General features: G+C 34.5%; 1 protein-coding gene across 5 annotated transcripts in view; it reads left to right on the forward strand.

Moving 5' to 3' along the window:
- TRAPPC8 (trafficking protein particle complex subunit 8) overlaps window positions 1–14,650 on the forward strand; it is a 105,855-nt gene that overhangs the window by 23,462 nt on the left and 67,743 nt on the right. For 2 of the 5 annotated variants that reach the window (XM_006150568.3, XM_006150570.3), the window contains 7 exons: window positions 641–730; window positions 2,341–2,515; window positions 4,565–4,718; window positions 8,097–8,190; window positions 10,529–10,788; window positions 11,151–11,266; window positions 11,955–12,105. In XM_006150568.3, coding sequence (XP_006150630.1) covers window positions 641–730; window positions 2,341–2,515; window positions 4,565–4,718; window positions 8,097–8,190; window positions 10,529–10,788; window positions 11,151–11,266; window positions 11,955–12,105 — 1,040 coding nt within the window. The remainder of the gene's footprint in view (window positions 1–640; window positions 731–2,340; window positions 2,516–4,564; window positions 4,719–8,096; window positions 8,191–10,528; window positions 10,789–11,150; window positions 11,267–11,954; window positions 12,106–14,650) is intronic. The other 3 variants (XM_006150569.3, XM_006150571.3, XM_014588635.2) reach the window with 2 other exon arrangements.

Below are 14,650 nucleotides of genomic sequence, written 5' to 3' on the forward strand. Positions count from 1 at the left end.
TTCAACTAAACAAATTGTAAGTAGGATTTATCAAGTACAGCACTATTGACATTTTGAGAGAGATAATTCTTTGTTTTGGTGGGGGGGGCTGTCTTGGTCTGGGCATTGTAGGTTGCTTTGTATTATTCCTTATCTCTCTTCTTAGATACCAATAGCGTAACCTTCCTCCCCTATTTCTGAGAACCAAATAGATCTCCAGACATTGCCAAATATTTCCTGTGGCTTGAAATCACCCTATATTGCAAACCACTGTTCTGAAGAGATATTTCTCTAAAGGTTCTACTGTGACAGTATTACTAGTGGCAGGGGCACCAATTTTTAGTTCTAAAATCTTTTTTACTCATGTAGATAATATTTAGATAATTAACAGGTAAGTAGGTTATGGGCATAGCATATAGTTTTGGGAATAATACATTTCAAATATTATATACTCCTTTTTAGGACGATATCCATGTAAATATCTTATAGGATATATGTGTATTTGCATTGTATATACTTTAAAGCACAGGCAAAAATGCTTGTTTACTGCTAGAAATGGTTATATTTCACGCTTTTTAGTAATATCGACTTGAAATTTTTTCTGTTATGAACTGACTACTTGCAAGAATCATAACTTTTCTTTTGTTGTTGTTAATTTTAGCTACTACTCCATGGTTTGAGTCTTATAGAGAGGCCTTTCTTCAGTCCATGCCACCATCAGATCATGAATTTCTGAACCACTATTTAGCATGTATCCTTTTATTTTTATGGTCTCTTAATATAAAGTATTCTGGAAGTTGTTAATCTCAGAAATAGCTAAACAAAGGCAAAATTATTGAGGTAATGTAGAAAATCAAGATTTTTTTTTTATTAAGAATGTGTCATTTTTTTAATTTTTTTAGAATTATTTATTCTTTTTAATTTGTAACAGGGCATATGCGCTCACCAGAGAGAGAGAGAAAGAAAGAAAACCAAGTCCCCAGGTCTGAAATTTGATCTGTAGCTGGCCATGTGGGAGTCCTGTGCTTCAACCACCATGTCACCTGCTGACCCCAATTAATTCTTTATTATAAAAATGAAGAATATAGAAAGCTTATTATTTTTTCTTAGTCCCATAGATCGACTATTTTATGTTCATACTGTTTTAAGAAATCACTCTAGACAGAAAAAAATGTAGAGTCAATGTTTACTACTTTTGCTGATTGCCTCTGAATTAAATGCTTATAATAAAGCTCATATTTTAAAATAATTTTCTGTATTTTTAGTAATATTTTATGTACATTATCCTTCTTTGATGATTTTGGCTTAAGTTTGTTTATTTCTTCAATAAGTCAGAGAGAGAGTGAGACAGCACCCTCAACATGGTCTTGACACCATAATCCACTACCAGCCTTCAGCCATCCCCGAAGAGTGTGCAGGTGCATGCTCAGTGAACCCAGAGAGGTCTCCAGACTTGAACTGACAACCTTCCCATATGCAAGTGACTTGTAGAGTGTCACACTTTACCATTGTCCCACTGTCTGTACTGCTTTTTAGTTTTCTTTCTTTCTTTCTTTCTTTTTTTTTCTGTTCATGATAGAATGCATACATGTGAGAGAGACAGAGAGAGAAAAGTACAGCATCTTCCACAGGCTCAGTCATGCTACAGTTCCTTTCCCCAGTCCTATAGCCTACCATGATCTTGGGCACAGCCAGTGTTTTTAAATTGACTATGGCTTCCAGCTCCATAGTCGAGTACATGACTGACTGTGTAACAGAGGCTGGGCCCTTTTGGATTTCCTTAATGAGGTTACAGAGAAAAGAGCTAGGATTGAGTATGAAACCGCACTGAAATGGAATGGAGAGAAACAAGATTCAACATAATTGTTCATTATGTTGATAGTTGCACAATTTTGATGTTCATTTCTATATTTATGGACTTATCACTGTATGAATGACCTAAAACAAAATAACTGTCAACAATAAATCTTTAAGATTTAGAACCGTGAATTACTTTGGAGTGTTGGAAAAAATTATTTTGTGTGTTTACTATGAAATCAGATATATATTTTTTTAAGCTAAGGGTTGGCCCCACTGCATAGCATTGAAATGCTTTGCAGAGGAAGCTAGATCCAGCATGGCTGACCAGTGAGTGTACACATGTCCAGGATCCTGACAGGATAGAGAACTGAACAAATAAGGTTGTGGTATGAGCAGGCCTTGTTGGGAGGTACTTCCTCTCTTGGTCTTTCTCTCTGAGTATCATGTCCATGTCCCCTCTTTTTAGCTGAGAAATATTTCCTTAAGGTTTTATCTTATTAGGATAATATTTATCATTGAGTGAGAAGTATAATTAATTACCTTAATAATATGGTTTGCAAGGTATGTTGGTAGCATCGTCTAGTGAAGCTGAACCTGTGGAACAGTTTTCAAAATTGTCACAAGAACAGCATCGAATTCAGCACAACAATGATTATTCCTACCCCAAGTGGTTTATACCAAATACACTTAAATATTACGTACTTTTACATGATGTAAGTGCAGGAGATGAACAGAGGTAAGTTTTGTTTTTCTAATTTAAAATTTCTTCTTTCTAAATGATTTAAAATTAATTTGGTCATGGTATGTTTAAAATTTTTTTTAATCTAAGAAAGTAAAAATGTATTGTAATGTGAAATATTAGTAAGGCGCTTAGCTTAACCTTTTATTCTGGAGTTATATTCAACAACTAGGTTGTTTTATGTTAAATTTCATATGTTCACCCAAACTTTACTTTCAATATGATGCCTTATGCAGTGTTTGTACAAAAGCTTTTATCATTTTATATCTGTAGCTCTTAGCAGTTACTTTTATTTCTCATTGTTTTTTTCTTTTCTCCTTTCTAGTTTTTCTCTAACTTTTCACCAACTGGCTGTTGCTTATAGGCACCTCTTTATTCACTGTCCACTCTCTTATCACTTTATATTTAGCTGTGATATTTTTCACAGTCTTAAAAACGTCCAAATGTATCTATCTTTTATTCTCTTTAATATTCATCATTAGTGATTTACAGTAGTCCTTTTACTTTTGGGCTACATGAGGAACTTATTTTAAAAATAAACTCTTTTTTTGGAGAGGGTTTTGCTATAGGGCACATGCACTCACCAGAAAGACAGAGAGAGAGAGAGAGACAGAAAGTGAGAAATCACTCCCTGGGGAGATGGCCACTCCACAATCCCTTCTCCTCCACTCTCCTCTCGGGATCTTGGGCACGCACGCACACATGCCTGGTGTGAGTTTAAGCCACCAGGTCCAGGACTTGAACCACGGTCAACTATGTGGCAGTCCTGTGACATAGCCATTACGCCAACTGCTGGTCTTTAAATTCTTGAAAAATAAATATTTAAAGTAATTTTGTTCTCATGGCTTTGAGTTTATTTTGGCTTTTGATTTAAGGTATGAATCAAATTAATCTTTTGTTTCAAACTATTAATGTTAGTTTAAATATTAGATCAATGCTTATGCTTTGCAGTATCATTGCTAAAATGAGCAGGAGTTTGGCTTATTGTCCTTGAGTGTATGCACATATATACATATATATTTCTATCTGTATTTATACAAATTTTTAATAACTATTTTACTTATCCAGCCTTAATTTTATGGTGTATGATATGATTTAGTTGTTTGCTTATCTTATTATTATATAGTAATATCTAGCATTTGTGTTTGAGTATGCCTTAAGATCTTCCAGATTGTGTATGTGTTTTGTTTTTAACCAGATGGCTATTTTAAAAAAAAAAAAAGCCCAATTAAACCAGGTTAGTTCTATGAGCCAAAATTTTATTTTTCATAGTTTATATTATTTAATATTTAGACACTCCTGTTTCCTACCACATGGCAAGTTTGTTTACTTTAAACTATAACTATAGTTAAACTATAACTATAACTAGAAACCATAATGCTTTCTGTTGGATATGAGATGTAACTTAAGGATCCAGCATCTTGAAATTTTGCAAGAAAAAAGAATGAATTTTGTAGATTAATATACTTTAGCTACTTTTGTTTATTCTATTTTTTTCCCTCTGAACTGTGTTCTGTTCCATGAGTTGCTTAGTGCTGTCCTTTTCTGTTTTAGCTCTTAAGATTTATCGATTAATGTTCTGCAAGAATTTCCCAGAGTTATATTTCCTGAAGACTGTTTACCATAGTTGAGAGAAAGAGTTCTTGATCTATATACTTGAAGCCATTCTTTGGTTATTTACAGAGCATGTTAGCAAATGGAAGACTTAGAGATGGTCTAAGATAAATGGGTGTTTACTGTAGTTCTTTCAAACTAATTGACCACCAGGATATTTTATTCAAATAACTTGTAGGAATACTTGCAGAATTTTATTCTGTAGAATACGTTTAGCTAACTTTGCTTTAAGGTGATAGATATCTAAAATAGCTAAATTTCAACTATTATCATGATTTTAATTTTAATAGTTTAATTATGCTATCCTCTAATTTTCTGTTCTGACTTTTTGGGGGGATTATTTTTGCATATTTTTATATAATTTTAACATCTATTATTGCCTAAGATTTCATCCTCACTTCTGCAAACATTTTTCTATTTTTGTTATTGTAGAGCTGAATCAATTTATGAAGAAATGAAACAGAAATATGGAACTCAGGGCTGCTATTTACTTAAAATTAATTCTCGAACATCTAATCGAGCATCAGATGAACAGATACCAGATCCTTGGAGTCAGTATCTCCAGAAAAATAGTATTCAAAACCAGGTATATGTTAAAAAAATAATAAGAAAGAAAGAAAACAGCAATCTATAAAGCCTTTATTTCAGTTTTATGATCTAATATCTCTGTAGAATTTTTTATATCTTGGTTTGACTGGTACAATTATTCATCTTAATTTTGATTCTGACCATGAGCTCAAATCTGGTTCAAAACCGTTTTTAACCAACTACAATAATATACCCTTCGTTTACTTTCCTCAGTTATATATCATCTTAAAAGCTGAGGTTAATTATCCATTAAGAATTGAATTAGATTAGCTATACATGTAGAGAACAGAAATTTTGACTTGTCCACTTAATCATTATGAATGCTTATAATAAGTCAATTCTTTATTTTCACATGCTCTGAGGTTGCTTCCTTTGGCCACCTTTTGGAGCTCATACTTTTTAGGTGGGTGGGCTCTTTTCCCTAATTTTCCTTTGATTTCACTTTTTTGTGAATTTTTAAAAGATATTGTCTCTACTTAACTCCTTTCTTAGTCTACTGTTGGAGACTAATGTTAATTGTTGTATGTTAGGTGAAGAGAGTGGGTGTATGGTTTCACATTTAGACAAACTTTTGTGGTCAGTTTTTGCCATTTGGTAGTATCAATAGTCAGATACCGAGTTCCTTTGCTTAGTTCAAATAACCAGGAATTGCCCCTTTTTTCTATAGAAGGAGAATTTCTTAAGAAAATAAAATGTATTGGGACCAGCAGTTAGCATAATGGGTATGTCGCAGGACTCCCATGTAGTCAACCGCGGTTCGCATCCCGGACCCTGTGGCTTAAGACTTATACCAGGCGCATGTGCGTGCATGCCCAAGATCCCAAGAGGAGAATGGAGGAAAAGGGATTGCAGCGTGGCCATCCCCCCTGGGGGGTGATTTCTCGCTTTCTGTCTCTCTGTCTCTGTCTGTCTGGCGAGCGCACGTGCCCTATAGCAAAAAACCTCCTCCAAAAAATAAAAATAAAAATTATAAAAAAAAAGAAAAGAAAATGTGTTTTGTACAAACTATCTATTCTTGATATGAATAAAATAACAATTATAATAAGGTAATTTTCTGTCTCATATGTAGAATTTTTAATGTGTGTGTTGTGCTTTTCTGATTTTTTATTGATTTTAATATTGAGATGATTCCTGACCACTTTTAAGATAATGCTGAGGAAATCTGAGTAAAAAAGAGCCAGTTGGATATGAGAGCTTTGTTCTTTTAAATGGTCTTTCAGAGTCATACTCAGAATAGAAACAGTATTGAAACATTCATTTTAGAGTGCAACCATTGAAGGTTATGAAGAACATAAACTAGATTGGGAACTTTTTTTTTTTTGAGAGGTTTTATTTTGGTATAGGGCGCATGCACTCGCCTGAGAGAGACAGAAGGCGAGAAATCCCCCCCCCCCGGGGGATGGCCACGCCACAATCCCTTATCCTCCGTTCTCCTCTCAAGATCTTGGGCACGCACACACGTGGGCCCAGCGTTAGTTTTAAGACACCGGGTCTGGGACTCGAACCGCGGTCAACTACATGGGAGTCCAGCGACATAGCCATTACGCTAACTGCTTGTCCCCAGATTGGGAACTTTTTAACACAGAACAGAGGTATCAAAAGTTTTCTGACTTAGAATCCTAGAAATCCAGGGTTAGAGGGTAGTTTAAAGGTTATCAAATCCAAACTCTGCACTAATGCTTTGATTTCCCTTAAACCTCTGAATGATCTCATCTATTGACAGTACTCACCTTCTCCTTAAGTGAACCATTCCATGTCTGATTAGCTTGAGGATCAACCAAACATTTTCTTCCTTTGCTTGTACTCATTGTTCCTTTTGCAAGGAACCCATGTCACTTTTTTATTAATTTATACTTTTCAGGCTAAATATGTCTACTTTTTCTAATAATGATTCTTGTCATGGACATTTTCTTCTTACAAAGTTCTATTTTATATATTTTCTTCAAAATGTGGCTCTTAAATAATACTTAATGTCTACTGGTCTTGTTAAGTAGTTTGGATAATTTTAATTTTAAACGTTTTCTTTGATGACTGAGAAACCAGTGCCTGGGGCCGGCAGATGGTATGGTGGTTAAGAATGCTGGACTCCCACATGGCCAACTGTGGTTCGAATCCCAGATCTGGTGGCTTGCTTTCTTGCTTTCCCTCTCTCTTTCTCACTCTCGCTCCCTCTCTCTCCCTCACTCTGTCCCTCTCTGGTCAAATTAAAAAATAAATAAATTGATAAACAAAGTTAAATAGAGTAATTCTTTTTCTTTTTTTAAAAAGCAATGCCTTTGTGGAAATAAAGGTTGCATTGTGCATTTTTCCAAATACATAAGTACATTCAGAATTTATTTCTATCTGCCAACATTGTATCTAAGACCCAGGAGATTCCATGCTTATCCTTTTCTTTCCTAGTCTGATGTAGTAGTCTATCACTCTTGCTGATATTTCTTATTTAAGATTGTGCCAGATTCACATGATTTTCAGAGTTTTATTTCTGTATTTCAGATTACAGTTTTGATCATGAAAGCCCTTTTTTTGTTCTAAATTTTCTTAAGGTTTAGTTATGCTATTTAAAAATAATTCTATAGTGTTTTTCATTTTTTGATGTACATAAATCTTAAAATTTCTATTACATGTAACACGTATTAATTTAAGCCTTTTAATTTTAGATGGAAATTGTTAATATTAGATACTATCTTAGACTTCTAAGATATACAGATGGTAAAGGGTTCCATTATTCTCCTGTTTTTTCTTTAGCAGTATGGGAGTAGTATCACAATTTTCTGTTGCGTTCTAGAGTGAAATACCTTTTTTTTTTTTTTGTCAAAGGGCATGTGTACTTGCTGGGGATAGAGAAAATGAAAGAGCATCCCATCATTGGGCATGGTCATGGTACAGTCTCTTCTCTTCCATTTTTCACTTCTGTTGGGATTTTGGGCACTCTCACATACATTCTCAGTGTGTTTTTTCAAGCTGCTGTGTCTGAGACTCAAACCACATACTATATGGGGATTCAGCCACATAAACCACCAAGAAAGATATTTTTCAGTAAATGGCCTTTATGAATACCTGCATATTTATGTGTGTGTATGTATGGACAAAATTCATATTTATATATATAAATATATATAAAACAACAAATCGAGATAGATATCATTTGAACTCCGAAGAATTAAAGTATATATTGAATGTGAATGGGAATTTAAGAATATGATAGGTGTAGATCGGAGCAATACAGTAAGATCTATGGAAAATCTTTGGAGTTGGAGGTTTAGAAAGCGTCTTATTGTGATGAATAAATGAGGTCAATAGTTAGCAGAGCAGCCATAGTTGTTGATATGATATGATTAAATATAACTGTTAATGCTTCTGTATTTTATTTTGATAGGAATCATGTGAAGATGGCCCTTGTACCGTAACTTCAAATAAGAATTCTGATAGTAACTTGCTTTCATTGGATGGATTAGATAACGATGTCAAAGGTCTTGATACATATTTTCTCTTAAGTTCTCTTTTGATTGGAAATATGCATTGTTGCTAAAGTATGCTAACCTTTATACATAGAAAAGATGAGGGAAATTTTCATAACCCCAAAAGATAATGGGCAGGTTAGCTTTTCTTCTGAAGATTATTTAGTCATTTGAGTTTGATTGCTACTTTTTTTTTAAGAGGTTTTTGCCTTTGGGCACATGCACTGGCCAGAGAGACAGACAGACAGACAGACAGTGAGAGGAAAAGTGAGAAATCACCCTAGTAGGAGGATGACCACACTGCAATCCCTTCTCCATTCTCCTCCCAGGATCTTGGGCATGCACGCACACGCACCCTATGTGATTCTCAAACCCCTGGGTCTGGGACTAATTGTGGTCAGCCATGTAGGTGTCCAGTGATGTAACCACTACTCCATCTGCTGGCCCCAAGTTTGATTATTTCTAAAATTAAAAATGTGTTGTATAAGGGTAAAAAATCTTTTTTTTTTTTTTTTTGTCAAAGGGCATGTGTACTTGCTGGGGATAGAGAAAAATGAAAGACCATGCCGTCATTGGGCATGGTCATGCTACAGTCTCTTCTCTTCCATTTTTCACTTCTGTTGGGATTTTGGGCACTCTCATGTACATTCTCAGTGTGTTTTTTCAAGCTGCTGTGTTTGAGACTCAAACCACACAGTTTACTATGTGGGGATTCAGCCACATAAACCACCAAGCCACAGTGTGACCCAGGCACCAGGTTTATAAAAAAGAAAAATTGAGGCCAGTAGGTGACATGGTGGTTAAGGTGCTGGATTCTCACATAGCTGATCATGGTTCAAGTGCCAAACCCTGGCAGCTTGAAAATTACACTAAATAAATAAATAAATAAATAAATATTTACTCCCCCCAATAAAAAATTATAGGAAGCAAGGGAAGATGGCGATTTGTGTAGCATTTATTATTTCTGAAATTCATATCATTTTGAGAACTTTATATCTTTGTTTTAAGTTAAATTTTTTTAGTGACAGCTATAAACGCTTTCTGTTCCTTTCCTTATTGGTTAGTTTTGCTGTTTAAAAGCAATTCTTGGACCAGCTGGTGTTGTGCTGTTGGTTTAAGATGGCTGCATCCTAAATATCCTACCGAGCAGTTTGAGTCCTCGACCCAGAAGGATAAAAAAAACATACTGGATGATTGTGTGCATGTGCTCCAAATCCAAGTTGCAGAATGAGAAAGAGTTGTAATGTCACCATTCCTTATTGGGATTTACCTTCTCTTTCTCCTCACTCTGTCTCTCTCTGGTGAATGCACATGCCCTATAGCAAAAAATTTTTTAAAAAGCAATTCTTTATATTATTTTAAAAGTGTGTATTTTTTCATTTTTTTAGTTTGCAATTTATATTTTAAAATTTATGTAATATTGGGACCAGCAGGTGGTGTGGTGTTAAGATGCTGGACACTCCCACATGGCTGACCGTCGTTCGGGTACCAGACCTGATGGCTTGCTTTCTCACTTTCCCTCTCTCTATCTGTGTATCTCTCTCTGGTCAAATTAAAATAAATGAATGAATACATAAAATTAAATAAATAATTATTAAAAAAGATTTCTTCTAAATAAATAAATAAATAAATAGCATCCCCCTTCATGTTTGTATAGGATTGGAATAATATAACTAAAAAAACAGTTATGTAACATTACCTATAACATATATTAACTCAAGTTCTTTAATTTAGGGGAAAATGTTAATGTTATTATGTCTTAGACTTCTAAGATATACATACATACAGAAAAATAGTTTTAAAATGTTCCTCTTTTTTCTTTAGCAGTAGATACAGGAGATTTCAAAAATTTTGTGGGAAAATGGCATTCAACTGTTTTGTGGCAAATTTTGTGGCAAATTTTGAAATCCATATATTGTTTTCTTACAATACTCATTTTTTTCATGAACTTTTAAAAGACACTGCTTTTGGTAATACAGTCAGCCCTTGGCATCTGTGGATTCTACCTGCTACAGATAAAGAAAGGAATTGGTTTTCTTCATACAGAACATGTACAGACTTTTTTACCCTGTCATCATTTTCTAAACAATACAGTTTAACAGCTATTTACATGGCATTTACATAGTATTAAGCATTGTAAGTAATCTAGAGATGATTTAAAGTATATGGGAGGGTGTGCCTAGGTTATATGCAAATACTGTGCACTATTTTATATAAGGGACTTGAACATCTATGGATTTTGAGATCTGTAGGGGGTTTTGCAACCAATCCCCCATGAATACTGAAGGACTATTGTATTATTGCAGTTTTCTGTTGTATTCTGAGAGTAAAAGAAAGATCTGTTTTTCAGTAGATGGCTTGCCAAATAACTTCAGAGTACACCCACTTCAATTGGACCAATCCCGTGACCGTGCTAATAGTATTGATGGCCCAGATTATGTAAAATCTCCTTCATTGTTACATGAAGCAAAAAAGACAAGTACTGGAATAATTCATGGTGCATGTCTAACACTTACTGATCATGATAGAATTCGGCAGTTCATACAAGAATTTACGTTTCGGGGCCTTCTGCCCCATATAGAGAAAACGATTCGTCAGTTGAATGATCAGGTAAGACTAATTTTTTGGATTAGTATTTAAGTGAATAGTGCAAAAACAAAAAAAAAAGTACATTCAAGAATATAGCAATAGAAGTTTATTTTGTAGTTTTTCATTTTGTTTTTGTTTTAAGGTAGTCCAGTCTTGGAACTTAGTAAAATTACTGTCATTGATGAAATTCTGTTCAGAGAGGCCTATTCATTTTCAATAGATTTTGCCAGCCTATCAGATTTTTATAAAAATACCAGTGTTATTAAAATAATCATTGGCCTCCTATTAAAGCTTTTTGGTTATTAAAGATTTTTTCCTGTGGTATGTAAAAGAAAAATTTTAAGTTCTTCATATTTGTCAATATATTTAATCTTCTTTCTTAGTTAATATCAAGAAAAGGCTTGAGTCGGTCTCTATTTTCTGCAACTAAAAAATGGTTTAGTGGCAGTAAAGTTCCAGAAAAGAGCATTAATGAGCTGAAAAATACATCTGGGTTGCTGTGAGTAAACTATTACCATTTTTGTTTTTCCTGTATTTAGTATTTGAGCCTATGATGTTTTTCAAAAAATAACTATCTTTAGTTTTGAATTGCTTTAAACTCAGGTAAACAGGAAAAGTGACTGTAAGTAAATTATACTAATTGTTTAAAAGAAAACACAACTGTAATTGAACATCTGAAAATAAGCAGGAAAAGTCATTTTACTTTGCATCTGTTTACCATTTGAAAAAGATGCAGTTAGGTTAGGTATTTGTTAGATAATTCTTCTATATCTAAACGTTATACCTAGTGATCCTAAAACATGGCATGTATTAGCAGATATTGCATTACATAGAATCCTGTTCTAAGAGAAAATAAAATAAATCCATTTTGAACTTAACGCTTTTTTCCCCAGTTGCATCTAAAAGTGAGTCACCTGCAATGAACGACTTACTTCATAGTTTGTGAAGAAAATACTTGCCTGCTATTGAAAAGGTCCCAGGATTATAAATTCAATAAATACATTAAATAGCTCTCTGTTTCCAAATATTTTTGAGAAGTGACACTTGTTGGAGATAGAATTCCTGTAAAATAAGATCAGTTTTCTTCATGTTCTGGGGTTTGTTACACATTTTATAATATTTAATGGTCTGGGGATATCATAAATTATAAACTATTTTTTTTTTTTTTACTTACTTTGTACATACAGGTATCCACCAGAAGCACCAGAGCTCCAAATAAGGAAAATGGCTGACTTATGTTTTTTAGTACAGCATTATGACTTAGCATATAGCTGTTATCATACTGCAAAGAAGGATTTTCTTAATGATCAAGCAATGCTTTATGCAGCTGGTGCCTTGGTTGGTATTCTATAGTATTGTAATTCTTTGTTTCTGATACCATAAATGATTTAGACATTTCTCTTAATGGCAAAAGAAATTCCTCAGGATAAAGTTGTACTCAAAGACATATAATACTGCATAGATTTTGAATTCATTTATACTGAGTTGATGGATTTCCTTATCCTAAGGCATTTAAATGGGGTCATATTGGGGCTAGAAGGTGGCGTAGTGGTTAAGGGTACTTGATCCCACATGGCCGACTACTCAGTTTGAGTCCTAGAGCTGGCTGGCAGCCTGAAAAACAGGCCAGGCATGCTCGTGTGTGTATGTATGTGTATTCTTTCCTAAAATCCTCAGAGGGAAATGGAGGAGCAGGGATTGTGGTACAGCCATCTCCATAAAGTAATTTCTTACTTCCATCTCTGGCAAGTGCATGCACCCTATGACAAAAAATTCTCAAACCAAAAAAGAGGACGTTTCTATATTAGAGTTGATTGGGTTGATTTATTTTTTTTATCAGAGGATATATGCACTCTCCAGAGAGAGACAGAGAGAGAGAGAAGGAAAAGGAGACCCTTCCATGTAGGGAATGTTTATGGTATAATCCCTCCTTCTCTACTCCTCTCTTTTGGGATTTTGGGTATGGGCATCTGCACCCAGTATGTTTTCCAATCCTGACATGTTTCTAGGTTTCAAACTTATTTGGACATGTGAGATCTAGCTCCCTAATTACCAGACCACAGGCTGGTCCCAAATGTTAATTTCTTAATTATGATTAGTATCTTTTAACTTTTATATCAATTTTCAAAATTTAATTTAGATTTCATTTGTTAAATTCAAAGTTAAAAAAATTTTTAAGAAAGTGCTTTTAGACCTTCAAAAATGATTTTAAGTTGTTTTATATAACACTGTTTATTGGTCAAGAATTTGTACTTTGGGACCAGCAGTTAGCATAATGGCTATGTCGATGAACTCCCACATAGTCGACTGTGGTTCGAGTCCCGGACCCAGTGGCTTAAACTCATGCCAGGCGTGTGTGCGTGCATGTCCAAGATCCCAAGAGGAGAATGGAGGAGAAGGGATTGCGCGTGGCCATCCCCCCTGGGGGGTGATTTCTCACTTTCTGTCTCTTTCTTTGTCTTTCTGGTGAGTGCACCCACCCTATAGCAAAAACCTCTCCAAAAAAAAAAAAAAAAAAATTGTACTTCGATTTGAGACAAACTGTCATCCTAGCCAAGTTATTGAAATCTCAGTGTTCCAATGTTCTCAAATGTAAGTTGTGAATCATAATGGCAGAAGAGTAGATAAGGTATGAGGCATATAAAGTGCTTAACATTCTGCCTGTACGTAATAAGCTATTAATAAACTTTGGCTGTATTAGCTTCGTAAGTAATATGCAAACTCAGGTGTTTCAGAAGAATTTTCTGTACTTTTTGCCTTGTAACCTTTTAATGTTTTTAAAAAGTTGTCATAAATAGGGACCAGCAGGTGGCATGGTGATTAAGGCTCTGGATACTCACACATGGCTGACGATGGTTCAGGTCCGTTGACCTGATGGCTTTCTCTCTCTCTCTCTCTCTGTATTTGTGTCTCTCTCTGGTCAAATTAAAATGAATGAATACATTTTTAAAAAGTTGTCATAAATAAACATGTAATCTCCATTCTGTTAAGAAAAGAGTAAAGTCTTGCCAGGCATGTGTGTGTGCATGCCCAAGACCCCAAGAGGCGAATGGAGGAGAAGGGATTACAACGTGGCCACCCCCCTTCCCCCCTCCCGGGGGTGATTTCTTGCTTTCTGTCTCTCTGTCTGTCTCTGTCTTTCTGGCGACTGCACATGCCCTATAGCAAAAACCTCTCTGAAAAAAAAATTATAAAGAAAAAAAGTGAGTAAAACTAAAATTGTTACTCTCTATTTATAATCTTTAAAAAATAGGTATGAAGAACAAAAATCTGTAAGAAATGTAAATACTTCAATTAATTGATAACTATTACATAGACACTTGCTTAATAAATGGGTATTTAGTATATTTTTATCTTAATACTTCATATATGATACTAAAATATAAAGCTAAAATAGTAAAAGTATACTATTTTATTAAAATATTTTATTATAATTTAAATATACATATAATTGTCATATTTGTGGGGAACAGTGTGGTTTTTTCAAAGCATGTATATAATATAAATCAAATCAAAGAAACATACATACCATTTTCAACATTATCATTACTTTGGGTTGTCCACATTCAAAATCTGCTCTACTACTATTTTTGGAATATAAAGTTGTCGCCCATGTTCTTTACTGTGCTTTAATAGTCTAGAAACTATTCTACTTGTGTACATGCACTCCTGTGTGTTACCAAGTTCTCCCTATCCCTCTCCCCACATTTCAGCTTCTGGTATCCACCATTACAGTACTATTATATTTTGATTCTCTAATAATTTTAATGAAGGAAGGTCGGACAACTTTTTTTTTGGGGGGGAGAGGTTTTTGCTATAGGGCTCCTGCGCTTGCCAGAAAGACAGAGAGACAGAAAGCAAGAAATCACCCCCCAGTGGGGAT

This window comes from Tupaia chinensis, unplaced genomic scaffold (assembly GCF_000334495.1).
Source record: "Tupaia chinensis unplaced genomic scaffold, TupChi_1.0 Scaffold000290_1, whole genome shotgun sequence".
Lineage (NCBI taxonomy): Eukaryota > Metazoa > Chordata > Mammalia > Scandentia > Tupaiidae > Tupaia > Tupaia belangeri.